This window comes from Sorex araneus, chromosome 1 (genome assembly GCF_027595985.1).
Source record: "Sorex araneus isolate mSorAra2 chromosome 1, mSorAra2.pri, whole genome shotgun sequence".
NCBI lineage: Eukaryota > Metazoa > Chordata > Mammalia > Eulipotyphla > Soricidae > Sorex > Sorex araneus.
In genome coordinates, this window is record NC_073302.1 from 337,313,289 (window position 1) to 337,331,607 (window position 18,319).

Here is an 18,319-nt window from a genome sequence, read left to right on the forward strand (position 1 = left end):
CCAAGACTTACCTACGGAGTATCCATTGATAAGACTCATTGCCAGGCAACAAGAAACAGTAACATGTGAGTCAGTGGTGAGGTCAATAATTAATGTTTTTATTTGGAGTAATCAATAATTTCTTGTTTGAGGTATTAATCCAGTATTAGGGCACAAGAGAGCCTTATTGAGGACTTACATTATCTATTCAAATTACTTATATGCATAACATCCACACTGTCACTGTCATACCATCGTTCATCATTTTGCTCGAGCGGGCACCGGTAATGTTTCCATTGTGAGACCTGTTGTTATTGATTTTGGCATATCGAATATGCCATGGTAGCTTGCCCGGCTCTGCTGGGAAGACGAGATACTCTCGGCACCTTGCTGGGCTCTTTGAAGGGGGCACAGGAATCAAACCAGGATAGGCCTCGTGCAAGGCAAACACCCTACCCACTGTGCTATCTCTCCAGCCCAACATACATGTATAAATTATGCATAATTTATAAAATCACAGGTTGTGAAGCTAGGAATATGTGTATGTGTATATGTACATATAAACATATATAGGTGTATACCTATGTATAGATGTGTATATATGTATGTATACATATAAAATGTTGAATTCTTTTGTTTTGAACAATTTATAAAGTACAAAGAATGGTAAATTATAGAATAACCTACATTTTCTAATTCTCAGTGTTGATACTGGTATTTTTGTCTTCCATTTAGACATGATAGAACAACACACCATATTTTTAGTTGTTACTTATTTTTAATTTGATTTTGATTTCAAAAGTATGCTTGTAAAACATTCATTTAAAGCAACAAGGCAATAGATGAAACAAAGTAACAAAATGCATGGCTGATTTGTGAAACTCTCTTAAAAATAACTATAGTGTAAAATAAAAGTAACCCTTAAAAAAACTATTCTCAAAGACTATCACAGTCCTTATGATAGGTGGGTGACAAACTGCAGTCTTTGAATGGACTAAATAGTAATTCTTTCTCTTTTCTTCTTTGACAACCAAAAGGAAATGTATGTCTTCTGACTTCTTACACTAACAATCTTTGCATGGGCCTAGAGATAGCACAGGGTTAAGGTACTTGCATGCAACTGAGAAGATTTGATTCCCAGCACAGCACATGGTCCCGAAGCAGCACCAGGCGTGATCTCTGAATACGGAGTTAGGAATAAACCCTGAGCACTGTGAGTGCAGTCTGGAGGTAGACATGCTGGAGGATCTTCTTAAAGTAGACTTATTAAGAATATAAAAAGTGACTATGTGACTGCAGGAAACAAAGAATGATGAGTTAAAAAGATTAAAAACTTCTTATGGATTCCTACTATTTTTTACTTCAAAGTCTTTGAAAACTCCTTGTACAACATATTGCATTTTAATGACTTTCAAAACAAGATAATTATGTGTTCAAAGAATTCTAGGAACTTTAAGAAAACCAGTGATGGTGCTAAGTAAATAAATTGTAGTCTAAACTTTAATCTTGATCAAATTAATTAATGGGTTAAATTTAATTAATTAATATTTAATTTAAAGTTTTATTTAAATTAATTAAAATGTTATTGAAAGGTTTGAATCTCTAAAACATGAAAATGTTATGTTCTGGTCATTGACTTTCATGGTTTTATCTCAGTTGAGGTTTTTCTGATATCCTTTATTGTAGTAAACAAATGACGTGTTAAAGATTTGTCACAGAAAAAAAACTTTCAGTTAATCCTCCCTAGGAATAGAGATTATTTTCTCTTTCTAGTAGTTATCAAATTACAAATAAGGAAAGTAGAAAATGAAACCATTCCAAAAGTGAAAGTCATTTCTTACTGCTTATGTCATAAGGTGTGGTCATTGGCTACAGCAACTTCTATAATAAATAGATGCTCCCAAACATCTGAGAGGCTTCGGAGGGCCAGAAGAGTAGGCTGCAAGATGGCACATGAGATGGCACCTCCTGTGGAAAGTTACTGGAAAATCGAGGAAGACTATCATATAGATGAAGCTCTGGGATTCGCTCTGCCAACGCCACTAGTAAGTGAGAGCATGGAAATATAGACAAAAATAGTTTCTAACCATTACTTCCCTGTACAAATGAACTTCTAGTGAACAATTTTTTACTGAACAAATAGACAAAGTAGTGCCACTTGGGGGCAGAGTTTAATAAGTGGACCTTTAGCTTTAGAAATTTTTTGTTTAGAAATTTAGATGTAGATTCACTTCAAACTTAAGTGTTGCCTAGCAAGCTATGGGATATGATGAAATTAGGAAAGTATTAATATACTGGTTAGTTGACACCGGTGGTGGGATTGGTGTCAAAATTTTGTATGCATTGTATGCATAAATCTATCAATTACTTTGTAAATAAAGGTTATTTAGTTAAATGCAAAATATAAAAAATTATATTAAGGAAATATAAAGTTAATTTGATGAAATAATCACTTTTTTAAAAAGTGATGAATGAATCTTGAAAGAAACCCCATTTTTACTATGTGACAAAATTTAATTTTTGCAAGATATTTATTCCAAGTTTGATTAGGCTTTGATATTTTACACTCCTTACTATGTGTTATAGTAAATTTACTTGTTATTTACATACAGTTCAACTGAAAGTTGGAAATATATTGTTTAGTTTTATTGCAAACTTCCTTTATATTTTTTCTTTAGGAAATACACTTCTCTAAGTTGTTTTTACAATAATTTCATGAAAATGTAGCTAATTAATATTTCACTATCCATCAATTATTTATCTTATAAAATAAATTTACAAATTTGTTTTGTTTGGGGGTCACACCTTGAGGTGCTCAGGACTGGTTCTGGGCTCAGAGAATCGCTCCTGGCTCACTCAGAGACCTTAAATCGTGCTAGGGATCGAAGCCCTGCTCTGCCATGTGCAGGGCAAATGCCCAAACCACTGTACTCTGGCCCTTCAATTTACAAATAGCATTCCATATTCACAAGGTTCTGAAAGGTGTACGTGATATTAACCTTATTTTCTAGTGAGAAAATGGAGCCAAGCAGACTTTACATATGCATTTGTTTGGTGGGCGGGCACTTCAGCAGTGCTCAGGGCTTATTCCTGGCTCCGAGCTCAGGGATCACTCAGGGACTTGGAGGAATCATACCCAAGTTGGCCATATGCACAGAAAAGACCCTACCCAACTGTACTATTTCTCCAGCTCCAAGGCTTCAGACACTGCCCCAACTCGAAGAGCTGGCAATAGTAGAGACAGAATGTGAGTCTAACTAATGTGGGTTCAGAGTCTCTGACCTGAGAATTACTATTCTGTCAAGAGAATAAAATGGTAAAAAGCTTTGCCTTTCTTTTTCTTTCCTCTCTGTCTAGTAAGATAAATATAGATCTCTCTAATTGTATTTACTTGTGTCTCTTATTTTTAATCAAATATATACATATATTCAAATATATATTTATTTTATCATCATACATATTCAAATATAAATTTCGTGTTCCTACATATTCAATAAATAATATACCAGACCCATACAGAATTAAAAGCATAATAAATTTCATACTTTGGGGTTGTGAGACATAAAAAGAGAAATTGTCTTTAAATTGGAAACTCCTGTCTAAACCACAGCAAACAGAGAACCCTACTTACATGAACTCTCAGCTTTGAGTTCCCATTTTTGACATTACTTACTAATATGAAAAGGGCTGATCCATAGGACTCATAGGGATATGAATTTAGACTGAAATAGTTGGGAAAATTTTATTGTGGGACTTTTGAGGTGATTTCCCAAATGAATCAGATGAGAGTACCATGGAGAGGAAAGAAGCATGAAGGTCAGAGCCCTGAGGTTTTGGAAAGTCAACTGGCTTAGAGGTAAGCAGGTGTGATACCAGAAACTCTTGCAGAGAACGAGTTTTGAGGCAGGGAGGCAATCTCTGAGAGGCAAGATTGTTTTTCAAGAATTTTAACTTGTAAATAAAAGTCCCTTTGTCTCTCTTTCAAGGAAGAGCTACCTTATCCTTATGATGCCTGGATTCTCATTGCTAAAAATCTTCCCGAATTGATTCAGAATGGAGAACTACGTGCAAATGTTGAGAAGGTTTGAATACGCACCTCATTAGACTTCTTCTACTATATCATATCTAAAAATTGTTTTGAGAGCTATTACCTTATTCATATTAATTTGGATATTAATAACCTACTTATAACCTACTTGTCTCTCTGGGAGAAACTGGCAAGCTACTGGGAGTTTCCTGCCCACATGGGAGAGCCTCGCAAGCTTCCCATGGTGTATCCATATGCCAAAGCCAGAAACAAGCTGGATCTCATTCCCCTGACCCCGAAAGAGCCTCCAATGTGGTATCGTTAGGAAGGCAGAGTAGAGAGAGGCTTCTAAAATATCAGGGATAGGATGAATGGAGAGGTTACTGAGACTGCTCGAAAATTGGACAATCAACGGGATTTCGTGATTCGTGATTTGTGATTAATTTGAGTCAACCTCTCCATTTATTCTCAGTTGCCAAAACTCAGCATTGATGACCTACAAGGGCACAAGTCACAGCGCCTTGCACATTTGGTGCTAGGGTGCATCACCATGGCATATGTGTGGAATCGAGGTGATGGAGATGTGCGAAAGGTCTGGAATTTTCTTACATTTGTTTTTCTGCCTGACAATTTTATATCCAATATATCTGCAGCTGAAAAGAATCTCAAAGTATTAAAACTGTTCCTTTTTTCAGTTTGGGTAATAGAAAGGAGGAATATATTCACTGAATTAATGTGAACTAAAAAAATTATTATTATTCAACCTTTATTCTTTTTCTTATATAGATGTTCTGTGCATCTATAAGGACATGTCTTGCATCTTTTGTTTAAATGTATTTAAACATAAAATGTTTTAGTTTGTTACACAATCTCCCTAGACATCATTTAAAATCACTTTATAACTTTTATTCACTTACTAGATGTTATTTCATTGTCTTTACAAATATTTTGCTTCTTTCTACTATTTTACTGTTACAGTGATTGTTGCATCAATGGTTTTGAATATAAAGTATTTTCTTGCTATACCATTGGGAGACATGAACATTTTATGTTTCTTCTCAGTTTCTTCCTTATGTCAATAAACATGGAACTTCTTAGTTCTATTCTAGTCTTAGTAGATAACTTTAGATTTAAAGCAATATCATCTCATACTATCTCAGGCAAACTAACTCAATCAGCAGAGGGAAAGGAGCATGACTTTCTGACCAACTTCTCCCTGACTCAAAGTATCATTCTGTGTCTTCCCCTCTTTCTTGAAGCTCATTAATTAATTTTATCTTCCTCCTCCTCTCTTGCCTTGCTCATTCTTTTTTCCTTTATTACAAGCTCAATTCTTAATGCTATTTCAATGCCTTCTCAAGACATTCCTCCATTAATAATTCTACAGATACTGGATATTGGAGACTAAATAATGTTATTAACTTAGTATAATTAAGTTAACTACTTTCAGAATAAATCAAATCTGAATTCAATACAGACTTTATGTTAACCTTTAAATCATAAAAAGAAATACAATCTATTCCAGAAAGCTTTACCATTTAATGGAAATTATTTTTAATTTTTGATAAAAATAATTTGTATTTTATCTTCCTTTGCTTTCCAACCCCGCTTAAAAATATAATATGAATAGCCCATTTGTGATTAGTCATCATCAAGTACCTGAGAAAGAGGAAGAAGTTGCTCTACATTATTACAGAACACACTTCCTTATAATTAAGTTGCATATATATAGATTCTGTGGTTAACAGAAAAAGGTTTCATCTTACAGCCTAGTTTAACATTTAGAACTTAGTCTCCCAGGATTTTCAAGAGTCTGAGACTTACTACCTACATAAGCGTTGTATATTTTAAAATGTTGTATTCATATGCAAAATACAGTAATGATGATGGGTCTCATTCCCCTGACCCTGAAGAGCCTCTAATGCAGCACCGTTGGGAAGGTCAAGTAAAGAGAGGCTGCTAAAATCTCAGGGCAAGGATGAATGGAGACGTTACTGGGTCTGCTCTAGCAAATCGATGATCAACGGGATGACAGTGATACAATGATTAAAAGTGCATACAGGGGCTGGAGCGATAGCACAGTGGGTAGGGCATTTGCCTTGCAAGCGGCCAACCCGGGTTCGAATCCCAGCATCCCATATGGTCCCCTGAGCACCGCCAGGAGTAATTCCTGAGTGCAAAGCCAGGAGTAACCCCTGTGCATCGCCAGGTGTGACCCAAAAAGCAAAAAAAAAAAAACAAATAAAAGTGCATACATAAAAGGCAGTATATGCAAGGTGCAAAACAGGGAGAATGCAAAAGAGTTAAATAGTTGTTTGAATGACCTCTTATGAGGCTGGCAGAGCCTATCCAAAGCAGAGAAAAGCATACTAGAAGGGGAAAAAAGACTATAAAAAATATGAATCCCAGAATGTGAGTTGTAATCATATATAAATGTCTATATGTATGCACTAATATCCATATAAGATTGAAGATCAGAATTAAAAATATATTTTAATAATTTTTTCATATAACATAACTTTTGAAGAAACTCGGGAGTTGGAAATGGAAAAAATATATAATTAATTTTTAAATATTTAAGAAAATCTTAGTAAAGAGGGGTCAGATAATACAGAGGATAAGGCATTTGCCTTTCATGCAGCTGACCGTGTTTGATCCCTGGGATCCTGTGTGGTCCCTCAAGCATCAACAGGAGTGATTCCTGAATGCAAAGCGAGGAGAAATCCATGAGCATTGCTGGGTGGGCAAAAACAAAACAAATATACAAACAAGAAATTTAGAAAAGAGAAAGCACACAGACAAAACAAAAAATAGTCTAATAAAAAACATATTTTGTCTAAGAAGGGACACAAGTAAAAAACATATTTTGCCTAAGAAGGTTTACTTCTGACACAAGTAAACCTTCCAAGTGTAGCATCACTATTATCCTGCGGTGATAGTTTTCTAAAAAGCATCCAAAAAAAGTTTCTCTTAGGAGCAATATAAACTTATATTTATAGTACATATATTCCAAAAATCCTAATTACAGGTAACTTTTAGTTTATTTTAGATTTCTAATTCTGTCTTTATATTACTTGTAAATAATACATCCCTTACATATAAATAATAAATATGGTTTACCCATATCCTCAGAAAGGATAGATGAGTTATTGATTGCAGGTAATTCATAGGTCATTAGAAGGTCTTCAGTACAGCAAATATTCTTCGTATTCTCGACTTCCTTTTTCTATCTACGAACAGTATATGCTCACAACAGAGATTTAAAATGTGAACTTTTAAGAAATATGAGGATTAAGTTATGAACTAGATAAAAGAGAAAATATATTTGTTTACTCTTAAAATAACAGTATATTAAACAAATATTTTGATAGCAACTGTAAGAAAAATGTAATAACTTCAAATATCACTCTTACATTTTACTTAGATTCTTCCAAGCAATATTGCTATTCCTTACTGCGAACTCTCTAAGAAACTTGGATTGCCTCCTATTTTGGTTTATGCAGACTGTGTCTTGGCAAACTGGAAGAAAAAGGATCCAAATGGGTATGTAAAAGTGATGTGAGAGGAATAAAAGAACTATATATTTAAGTCAAATGTCTAGATCATTGGGTTAATATTGACAGCACAGTTTTTAAATGCTGTTCGAGTGTGCTTACTTTGTCCAGTATACTTTTAGCTGCAGATATTTTTGTATTAGCAGACAAATGTACATAATTATTAAATAAAAAATGTATGACTGTAAAAGACTAATGTGATTGTTTTTCTACCACATATATACACATATTACTATACACAAAATTTTATATAAATACTGAGATTTACCTTGTGTTTCTTTTCATTTAATTCTCTTACCTTTCTTTTAGCAGATAAATTCTGATTTTTTTACTGGTGTTTAGATTTCATATTGATAAAATAATAGAGCATGTACTATTTCTTGGCAGAATTCTTTTGATTATTATTTTCTGGGGTGCTACATATTCAATTTTTAAATATCTAGTTTTATTTGAGAGTCAGCTAAACTTAGAGGTGAAAATGTCTGCTCAGTATCTAGTAGCTTAATAACCATTCAGTAATGGAGTCCAAAATAATGAGATAATATAATCATGAAGAACATAAGATTTGTATGTACAAAACTAGAGGAATATTATGGACACAGAAATGCCACCAAATAAAGAGCTTTAGCTAAACTAGGTTGCAAAATCCTGTTTTTTGCTTATTTATATATGTTTTCCTTTGGCAAAACAATTTTTAAATTAACTTTTAATGTTTCATTTTTTTATTATTCAATTAGCTTATCATTGGTTTGCAATATATTACAGAATTCTTCAGTGTGGTAGTTTCATGTCCCTACAGGTGTGTGTAATTGTCACCACTTGCACTGTCAAAGTTTCACTGCCAACCACCATCAAAAAGACCTCTATACTCATTACTCACACCTCTGTTGTTTTTCCCTATAGTAATCACCATAATTTTCACTGGGTCTAAGAGAGAATTTTTTTAGTTTTTGCCAAATCCTTTGCTTTAGCAATTCATATTCTATATAGGAGTAAAAGTCTCCACAAATTGTCTTCCACTTTCTTACCCATTTTACTTAGCTTAATCACCTCAAGTCCTATATATTTTGTACCAAAGGGCGGTGTGATTGCATATTTCAAAGGGAACAATAGTATTTCACTGATTAGATATACCACAGTTTTTTATTCATTACTATGTTAATGGCATGTAGGCAAATTACATATTTTACCCATCTCAAATAATGAAACTGTGACTACAGGAATAAATTATCATTTTAAAGTAGATTTTTGTGTATATATATATATATATATATATTTGCTTTTTGGGTCACACCCGTTGATGCTCAGGGGTTACTCCTGGCTCTGCACTCAGGAATTACTCCTAGCGGTGCACGGGAGACCATATGGGATGCTGGGAATCGAACCTGGGTTGGCTGTGTGCAAGCCAAACACCCTACCTGCTGTACTATCACTCCAGCCCCCTGTTTTTATAATTTTTAATTAAATTTCTAACAGCAGTATTCCTGCTGTTATGGAAATTTTATTTTAAAAAATTATGTCATGTGCACATCAATTTCCATAATAACTATACCAATTAGCTTTCATGGCAACTGTTTATCAGATTTCCTTTTTCCACATTCTCATTAATACTTGGAAATTCCAGCAATTGTTAAAAATAAGCCTTGACCTTAGAACTGAGGTGAGACATCACTGTGACTTCCAGTTTTGTTATCTTAATACTGAGTGACGTTCAGCATTTTTTCCTTATGTATGTAAACTGTTTACATGTTGTTATTTTTTAAAAAACCATGTATAGATGACTTTTGACAATTAGCCTTTGTCAGATGCATGGTGTGCAAAGATCTTCTCTCCATTCCCAGGTTGCCTTTTTGGTTTTGTGATAGTTTTTTTAGCTATGAAAGAGCTTTTTGATTTGATACTGTTGCAATTGCTTATTATTGCTCTCATTTATCAAATGTCTCCAAATACAACTCTGATGTTGATGTTATGGACTTCATTGCTGATGTTTTCTTTTATGCATTTTATAGTCTTGTGTCCAATATCTTCATTTTTAATTCATCTAAAAATTATAAGCTAAGCATTTGGGGTGCCAACTTAAGAAATACAAAAAGCACATATTTTATCTGATTGCATCTTGCCTTTTTTATGGAGCATTGCAGTAGAATTTATTCTAACAGCAGTGACCTAGTTGTTTGATTTTTAAACTGTTTTTCTCTTTTCCTTCCAATCGGTTCATTGTTTTGTGGCTGCTTTCATAAGACCTATGGCTTATGAGTAAGTACTGATTCTTATTTGGGTTATGAGCTGTTTTAGCCAAAGCAATAGCACAGTGGGCAAGAAGTTTCCCTTGCATGCAACCGGACCCAATTTGGCCCCTGGCACTACTTATGACATGCTGAGCCCCACCAGGAATGATCCCTGAATCCTGAGCCAGGAATAAGCCCTAAACACAATTGGGTTGATCTCCAAACTAAACAAAACAAATGATAAATATATTTTTTCCTTTTTGGGTCACACCTGGCAATGCTCAGGGGTTACTCCTAGCTCTGCACTCAGAAATAACTCCTGGCAGTGCTCGGGGGACCATATGGGATGCTGAGAATCTAACCCAGGTTGGCCATGTGCAAGGCAAATGCCCTACCCGCTATGCTATCTCTCCAGCCCCAAGATATTTGCTTTTCAAGTAAATTTTTTACAATATTCTTTGTTTATTTGTAAAGATTTATTGAATTCAGACAAAGTAAAAAAAACAAGTAATTGTTTAAAGAGAAAATAGTGTGGATTTTAGTTATATATACTATTGTGCAATAACTGTGCCTAATATCATTTGTATCACTTGTCATCACATTCATCTTCGATTTGCAGGGTGTCTAATATAGCTATAATTATTTACTAAAAATTTCTTGATATAAAAATGTACAATTAATAGACATAAATACAAAATGTTATATGTCTTTATGTCTGTGACTTAGTAACTTCAGTGACCAGAAATACAATTCTGTCCTTTTTCATCTAGTCCTTATAATTCTTTACTTTGTATTAAACAGAGTGCTTTTAGCACTTTGTAGCCCTAGTGCTTAGGCACTAGGAAAGTAAAGGTAAATATCTTAGATAAATATGCCTGGGTGAAACTGGACTAATGGAGAGGAAATGAAACATAAAATTTTTAATTGCAACAATAGTAAAAAAATAAGTTAAAAATTTCAAAACTGGGTGCTCTAAACAAATAAATGGGATGAAGGAAGAAATTAAGGTAGAGAATATATTTTTTTACAACTATAAAACTCATATTTACTGAGTCAATGCTTGCAAAGTAGCAATAAAAAAATAGATTCTAATTAGTTATTTGAATTCCCTAACTGCCAAAGATAGATCAAAAGAGTGAGGAGGAATAAGTGAGAAGGAAAATACGAGAATGCTCATAGTGGAGGAAATAGAACTTGTAAAAGTTTGGGAGTGACAAAACTATTGATATACTATCAAGACTGAAGGATGCTAACAGTATAATTTATCATTTTAAATTATTAAAGAAATAGCATGATACAGTGGTATTGACAAAATTAATTATATTTAACCTGTGACTTGAAAGAATTTTTAAAATAATACATTAAAATAAAAGAAATGTTATTAAAGATTTTCCAATGGGAAAATTATACACTGTGTCTAATTTTGCAGAAGAGAACACTGAGGCAGAAACATGGAATATTGGGGTCTAACATCTTCACAAGGCAAATTAACTACAGAAGTTGTCTAATATCAGAGACCATGTATTTGTTTACCCACCATAAAACTCATATTTACTGAGTCCATGCTCACAAACTAACAATAAAAAAATAGGTTCTAATTAGCTATTTGAATTCCTTAACTTCACAAGATAGATAAATCACTGAGAAACGGAACCAAGTTCATAGAGAAAATGAAAAATGTAAATATACTTGCATTGGAGAAAAAAGGCAACAAAATAATTAACATATACAGCACTAATGTCTGAGGGGGTAAAAAAGATGTTGGAGGAAAAGAGTCTTCAAATTTTTAGTTCGGAATTCTAGAATAGGATTTAAAGTCTCAGATCAATATATTGTTGATCTTAGACAACTGACCTAACATCAATATCTCCAAATACTTGATAGAACTAGTAGACAACTAGTAGACAACTAGTAAAACTCGCCAACTTATCTCACAAGATGATTTTGGAAAAATGGGGAAATTCTTGAAAACCAAAAAGCTTTTTACAAATATGCTTTGTTTAAATATATATATATATATTTTGTTAATATATTCACTTCCTGTCCTGATTTTCTTAGGAACATGGACATTCTCTTCTCGTTTCCTGGTGGGGAGTGCAGCAGAGGATTCTTCTTGGTTTCTCTGTTGGTGGAAATAGCAGCTGCAACTGCAATCAAAGTATGCCCCTCCCTACTGGAAACATTGTATATTGTCTCACATATTGTTGTTGTAAACATTTAATAATCAAACTATATTAACTTCTAAAAAACTTGAATACAGAATTCAATTGCTTAATTTCTTAGAGGGGGTATTATTGTGTGTAAATAAATATTTTGTTTCTTTCTTCACCTAAAATGTAAAACGTAAGGGACATACATTAAGAATCAAATTTGAAACTCTGATAATAAATACCTCTAATGCAATTTAATATTTGGATTACGAATTGTGATATAAATCCAATGGTTGTGATATTAGAGATAGAAACTTATAAAGCTATGTGGACATCTCTAAATAAGAAATGAATAAAGGCAATCAAAGCTTAACTAACTATAAAGAAATTAGTTAAACCATTGTAGAGCACTCAGCACAAGAAAGAAATGGAGGAACTGGAGACATGGTATGGGGAGTAAAACACTTGACTTGCATGCAGCCAACCTGGGTTTGATCCCCAGCATCCAATACGGTCCCTGAGCCCGCCAGAAGTAAACTCTGAGCACCCCCAGGGTGTGGCCAAACACCGCCCCCCCTCAAATAAAAAAGAAAAGGAAAAAAAAGAAAGGAAAAGAAATGAAAATAACAAATTTAATTCAAGGAGAAAGACATAAGAGAATTTTGTTCTATAGCAATTTTAAGTGTTAGAAATGTAAAATGAGTACTTTTCTTTTTTTCTAAAGGTAATCCCCAGTATATTCAAGGCAGTACAAGAACAAGATCAGAATACTTTGAAAAATGCACTGAGTGAAATAGCTTCTTGTCTGCACAAAGCTCTTGAAGTATTTCACCAAATTCATGGCAAGTATTTATGCCAAAAAACCGTCTAGTTTGAGAGGGGAATGTTTCTGATTATGTGAGGTATGGAATACTGTGGGACTTAAAGGCACTAACTCAGATACTATAGTTTCACTGTATATAACCACAGTAAATAATTACACTTTTTTTGTAGTACGTTTCCTTGTGCTCTCATTTTATATGGATAGGTGTTTACATTTGGAGAGAAAAATGAAGTAAGATTGAATAGGTAGTAAATAAGAAAGTCAGAATTCTTAAGTATGTGAATATCCCTTTGCTCCACAAAACACCATTTGGAGACAATTGTCAAATGTGCAGTTTGTTTTAAATTCTGAAAAATTCAAGTTCTACTGGATAGAAATTCTGAACAAATTCTACTTTTCAGGAGATGACCAAGAAACAGAAAAGAGTGAGCTCAAATTTTATTACAAACTTAGCACCAATGAAAGAATAATGCAAACAATATGTGAACAATAATTTTCAAAAGGAAATTTACCTTACTTGAACAAATATGACTTTAATACTGGAATTTGAGTTACTAAGAGCAAGAAGACTGACCTTTTATCAAAGATACGAGCAAACTTTGTAAAAAAATTCCCAGTGCATGAAACTGCTGAGGTTTTATTTTTGTTTGCTTGGCATTGTTTATGTAAGCAGTTTCTCTGTCTATAAGTATGTGAAGGAGCTTTAAAGACAGTTGATGGTTTAGTTAGTCACGGACAATGAGTGACAGGTGGACCCTGGCTCTTAGCCCGAACAGTGGATTAGTCTTACGGTAGCACTTGTTCAGTAGACACAAGGGAACAGGAGGTTCAGCGAGCAGAAAGCAGGGCATTCGAGTTTGCCTTTTCAGTCCAACCTAAAATCTTTCCTGAAGTTTATATTGAAATTCACTATTAGTGGTTTGACATTTGATTCCTATATCTCCCTCCAATTCCATACCACCCAGCATTATGTATCTCATGTTGCTCTTATAATTAAGCGATCTCATCTTTTTACAGATTATGTGGACCCAAACCTCTTTTTCAATGTTCTTCGCATATACTTGTCAGGGTATGTAATATTTTCTGAGATTTTTATTTTATACAATTAATATTAAGAATTTGTCTTATTCCCTGACTTACTACTTAGTCAAGCATTCATTGGGATGTGGGAAGTGGTGGTTGCAGTGAGAGAACATAGTTAGACCTTTTAAAGAGAGGAGAATAAGTCTTGCTAATGTGAAGGTTCACAGAATTTTCATTACAAGTGAGTTCAAAACCATTTTATGCATTCTTATGCATAAAAGAGTGGAAAAACAAAATATAATTCATTTTTCAGTTTATTAATTATCACTTGTAAGATTTTATATATGAAATTTGACAATTCATAAAAAACATTATTTTCTCGTGACGTAGCTGGAAAGGAAATCCCTTGCTGTCAGAGGGCCTGCTCTATGAAGGTGTTTGGGATACACCAAAGAAGTTTTCAGGGGGCAGTGCAGCTCAAAGCAGCATCTTTCAGTGCTTTGATATTCTGCTGGGCATCAAACAGGATGCAGATGGAGGTGAGTAGAAACAGGCAAATAATTATCTTCTATTCAATAGTACATATTTGTATTGCTATGGATTGTGTTCTAATTTTATGCATGCCATATTCCATCTCTGATAAAGTAGCATTTTAATATCTAAAGTGAGTCTTCCCATCAGCATCTCAAATAATGATTTCTGATGCTATTCACTAGAGAATTTGTTACATTACCTTCTTTCCATTTCACAGATGAAGCAGCAGAAGGGGCTTCTTCCCATAAACATCTAGGAATCAATGAGGTCTATCACTCTGTCAATCTTGGCATTTGATTACAAGCATAAGCCCAGTTTATGGTGGTGAAGCTAATATCACATGTCCTGAAAATGTAGAATTTGATTCTGGAAGTGAAAGTCACAGGCAAATGAGAGGACAGGCAGCTTAAGTTAGGAAGGGGAGATCTCAGTGAGAGAACCTTGAGAGTACTGGCTCTGTCTTCTTGCTGAATTGGCAGTTGGGGACAATGCATGCATCAAGGTTTAAATATGAGACATATATAAAGTAATGTTTGAAGATGAGACACTATTAGAAACTTAGAAAGGGATAAAAAAAACAAGTTCCACAAGGTATTTCTCTTTACTCTGTTTTCCTGAACTTATATTCATTGGTCAAAGTATATAGTTTTGAGCTGGATATAATACTTATTTCTTACTTTATTCCCTCATCTCAAAATTGTCTCTTAAAAACTCTAGACTTAGTACTATGATTTTTCAGGACAACATTACATATACTCTCTTTATCATCATCTTCCTAGAAGAAACAACTATAGAAGAAAAGTGAGAAAGGAAACATAAGTGTTTTTAAAATAGTCACAAAAGAATGATATAATTCATCTGCTTTTCAGAATCAAATGCATTTCATTGGAGTTTCCATTATTACTAGCAAGACTATTAGCCTCAGCACTAATAGAATGGCTGTAAATTCTGGCCTTAAGCATTGGTGACTGTTTCACCCTGACCTAACTTAGCCTCCCCCAGCCTCCCAACTGGAAAAAAAAAGCTTTTATACTCATTTGTCTTTGTTCTGTCTATTTAGAATCTGGTCTATTCCTCCAGGAAATGAGAAAATATATGCCTCCAGCTCATCAGAACTTTCTTCAATCATTAGAGACAGGCCCCTCAGTCCGTAAGTTTGTCCTTTCAGTAGATAACGCCAGTTTGCAGAACACTTATAATAAGTGTGTGAGAGCTATGGTGTCTTTGAGAAACTACCATTTAAATGTTGTAGCTAAGTACATTGTTGGACCTGCACGCCTGCAGTCCAAGGCACAGAAAACATCTGAAGAGTCAGCAGAACCAACAAATAAAGGAACTGGAGGCACAAACATCATGACTTTTTTAAAGACTGTGAAAAGTAGAACTGAGATGTTCGAGGTGAAGAAATTTTAATGTGACATTAGTGATGGTACATTTTTGCCGATACCAAAAATATATATCTACGTATTTATCTGTATATATTAATCCCACTGACAGTTATAACAGATTCACTAATAAAAATATGCAACACTGTGTTAAATTTCAAAATCACTATTGAATATCTGTTCCTTGTTAAAAAACAATGAAGAACAATCATATTATAACTATTTAAATCTGTATCCATATCATAATATCAATGATTAAGCTTAATAAAATTCATATGTAATAAAAAGTCTTAGTATTATTTTTAATGCAATCACTAAAAATATGCTACTTTTAGACACTTGTAGCTATCTATACTTTCCCTACAGCAACACTGTTTTATGATTGCTATTTACTTGTGTGTACTCTTATGACATGATATACTTCTGATATCAGATATACTACATTGTTTCCCAGGACCTCAAGTTCCTGGCTCTCTTCACATTTATTAAACATACATTTTTCAACACTATGGACTGAATCTGGCTCAGCAATATGCAAGTAAACACATTGCCCCCTGTGGTATCTCCACAGTCTTATGTTTGAAGTGTATTTGAGGGAGTCCAGTGCACACATGAACAGTACACTGTTGCCTTGATTTTTCTGGTTAACAAGAAAAATTTCATGAAAACACAAAAGTGCTAAAGAAAACATTTAATTAAATAGGTAGAGGAGCAAATAAGAGAAATTAACATCCAGCTTGGGTAAGTCAAGTGCCTTATCAAATGCTTCCTTTTCAGCAGGTCCAACTTTAGGGGGGAGAAACTCCAAATAATAATAGTGAGGTTTTTTTGGTTGAAATATTGAATGTAATCAAAGTAAAGTGAAAGTAAAGTGAAATTTATCAGTTACACAGATGGGGTTGGGGGCTGGGGTGGTGGGGGGATGGGGGAAGGTATACTATGATTCTTGGTGGTGGAATGTGTGCACTGGTGAAGGGATGGGTGTTTGAGCATTGTATAACTGGGACTTAAACCTGAAAGCTTTGTAACTTTCCACATGGTGATTCAATAAAAGAATGAATTTTCATCATTAGAATGATGGTGGGCAGGCCAGACGGGTAGCCCAGTGGGCTGAGTGCTGCTCTGAAGGCAGAAGACCTGGTTTGAGTCCCCACTCTGCAAGGGTCCCCAAGCACAAAGAAAGGAGTAGCATCTGAATACCCCCAGGGGCGGCCTGGCCGAAACCAAAACAAATCCGAAACACCCAGTTCGTCACATTCCTGAGATTGAGGACAAATTGAGTGACATGAGGGGGATCTTTGTGGGCACTAATGGAACCTATTCACCGCTCTCCCGATCCCCTGGTGATGAGCCGTTCAGACTGAGCTGGAGGAGGAGGATGAAGCCAGACTCAGAAGCTGCGCCTGGTGCCTAAGGGAGATCTCGCCAGAGAAGAACAGCTTTGATCACCAACACACAACCTGGAGTTTTGTTTGTTCACATTGGGGGAGCTGGGGTCACAACTAGAGGGTCCCTGGTGCTACTCCTGACTCTGTGCTCAGAGATCACTCCTTGTGATACTTGGGGGATCACAGGTGGTGCTGTGAATTGAATCAAGGTCCTCTCGAAGTAGGAGCCTTAATCCTCGCACTGTCTCTCCCAGGCCCTCATCCTGATTCTTTTGCTGTCATCCTGACAATAGCTTTGCCAGCTGCCCAAAGCATCAAACCATGGATTTCTGATCACAAGAGATCTGCGGCAAACAGCAACTTTTGGGTGACATAGTTGGACGGAAGAGATTTGTTACGTAAATGAAGTTATTATTTTGTTGTTGTTGTTGTAGTTGTTTGGGGGCCATACTCAGTGGTGGTCAGAGGTCACTCCTGGCGGTGCTGGTTATGCGGTGCTGGAGATCTAACCAGTCAGCTGCATGCAAGGTAAGAGCCTTCCCTCCTCTGTGCTTCGCGTGGAGAGGCCAGCGATTCCCGACACTACAGGGTCTCACACACCCCAGAAAGAATACAAAACAGAAATCTAAGGTAACGACAGATTGAGTCCACACTCTGAAACCTTCAGCTTTCGTTTGCAGATGTGATGGAAGTGTGCCTTGGACCAGCCCGGAGACGATGTGGACCTCTCTGGAGCCCACCATTCCACAAACCACTTTCTAAAATGGGCTTCATTTCTGTCCTTGTAAAGTTTCTGTTCTGTTTTCAGGCCACACCTAGTGGTGCTCAGGGCTAATTCCCATGGCTCTGGACTCATGGGTGACTCCTGGCGGGACTCAAGAACACATGTGATGCCAGTGATCAAACACGGTGGCTGGGTGCAAGTCAGGCGTCTGGGTTCACTGCACCTCTCCGCCCGCCATAAAGCTTTTCTTTTGCCAAAGCCAGTGGTGTGCTAACTCCAGGGCCCTCTTCCCGCTACTCACCACCAATAAAGCTTTCTCAACCGACACTGTTCCTCAGTGGACGGAGGCCTCGGCTCTTCATGAACAGTGCAACTAGGAGATGCTTCTGCATTGCTCCTGGCCAGGAACTCGCCTCCTGCTCTCCATTCCCACGTGCCAGGGCCACACACAAAGAAAGCGCATAGCCCAGAGCCAGCCGCTTCCCCCACCCACACCCACCTTCC

At 35.5% G+C, this 18,319-nt stretch overlaps 1 protein-coding gene across 1 annotated transcript; it reads left to right on the plus strand.

Moving 5' to 3' along the window:
• Positions 1–1,925: 1,925 nt before the first annotated feature.
• Positions 1,926–17,853, plus strand: IDO1 (indoleamine 2,3-dioxygenase 1). Its single transcript, XM_004606923.1, has 13 exons — positions 1,926–2,024; positions 3,966–4,061; positions 4,479–4,598; positions 7,431–7,549; positions 9,802–9,816; positions 11,847–11,946; positions 12,663–12,780; positions 13,779–13,830; positions 14,175–14,323; positions 14,901–14,909; positions 15,379–15,716; positions 16,407–16,444; positions 17,772–17,853. Exons 1-13 carry the CDS (start codon positions 1,926–1,928, stop codon positions 17,851–17,853), a joined length of 1,335 nt encoding a protein of 444 aa, XP_004606980.1.
• The last annotated feature ends 466 nt before the right edge of the window (positions 17,854–18,319 follow it).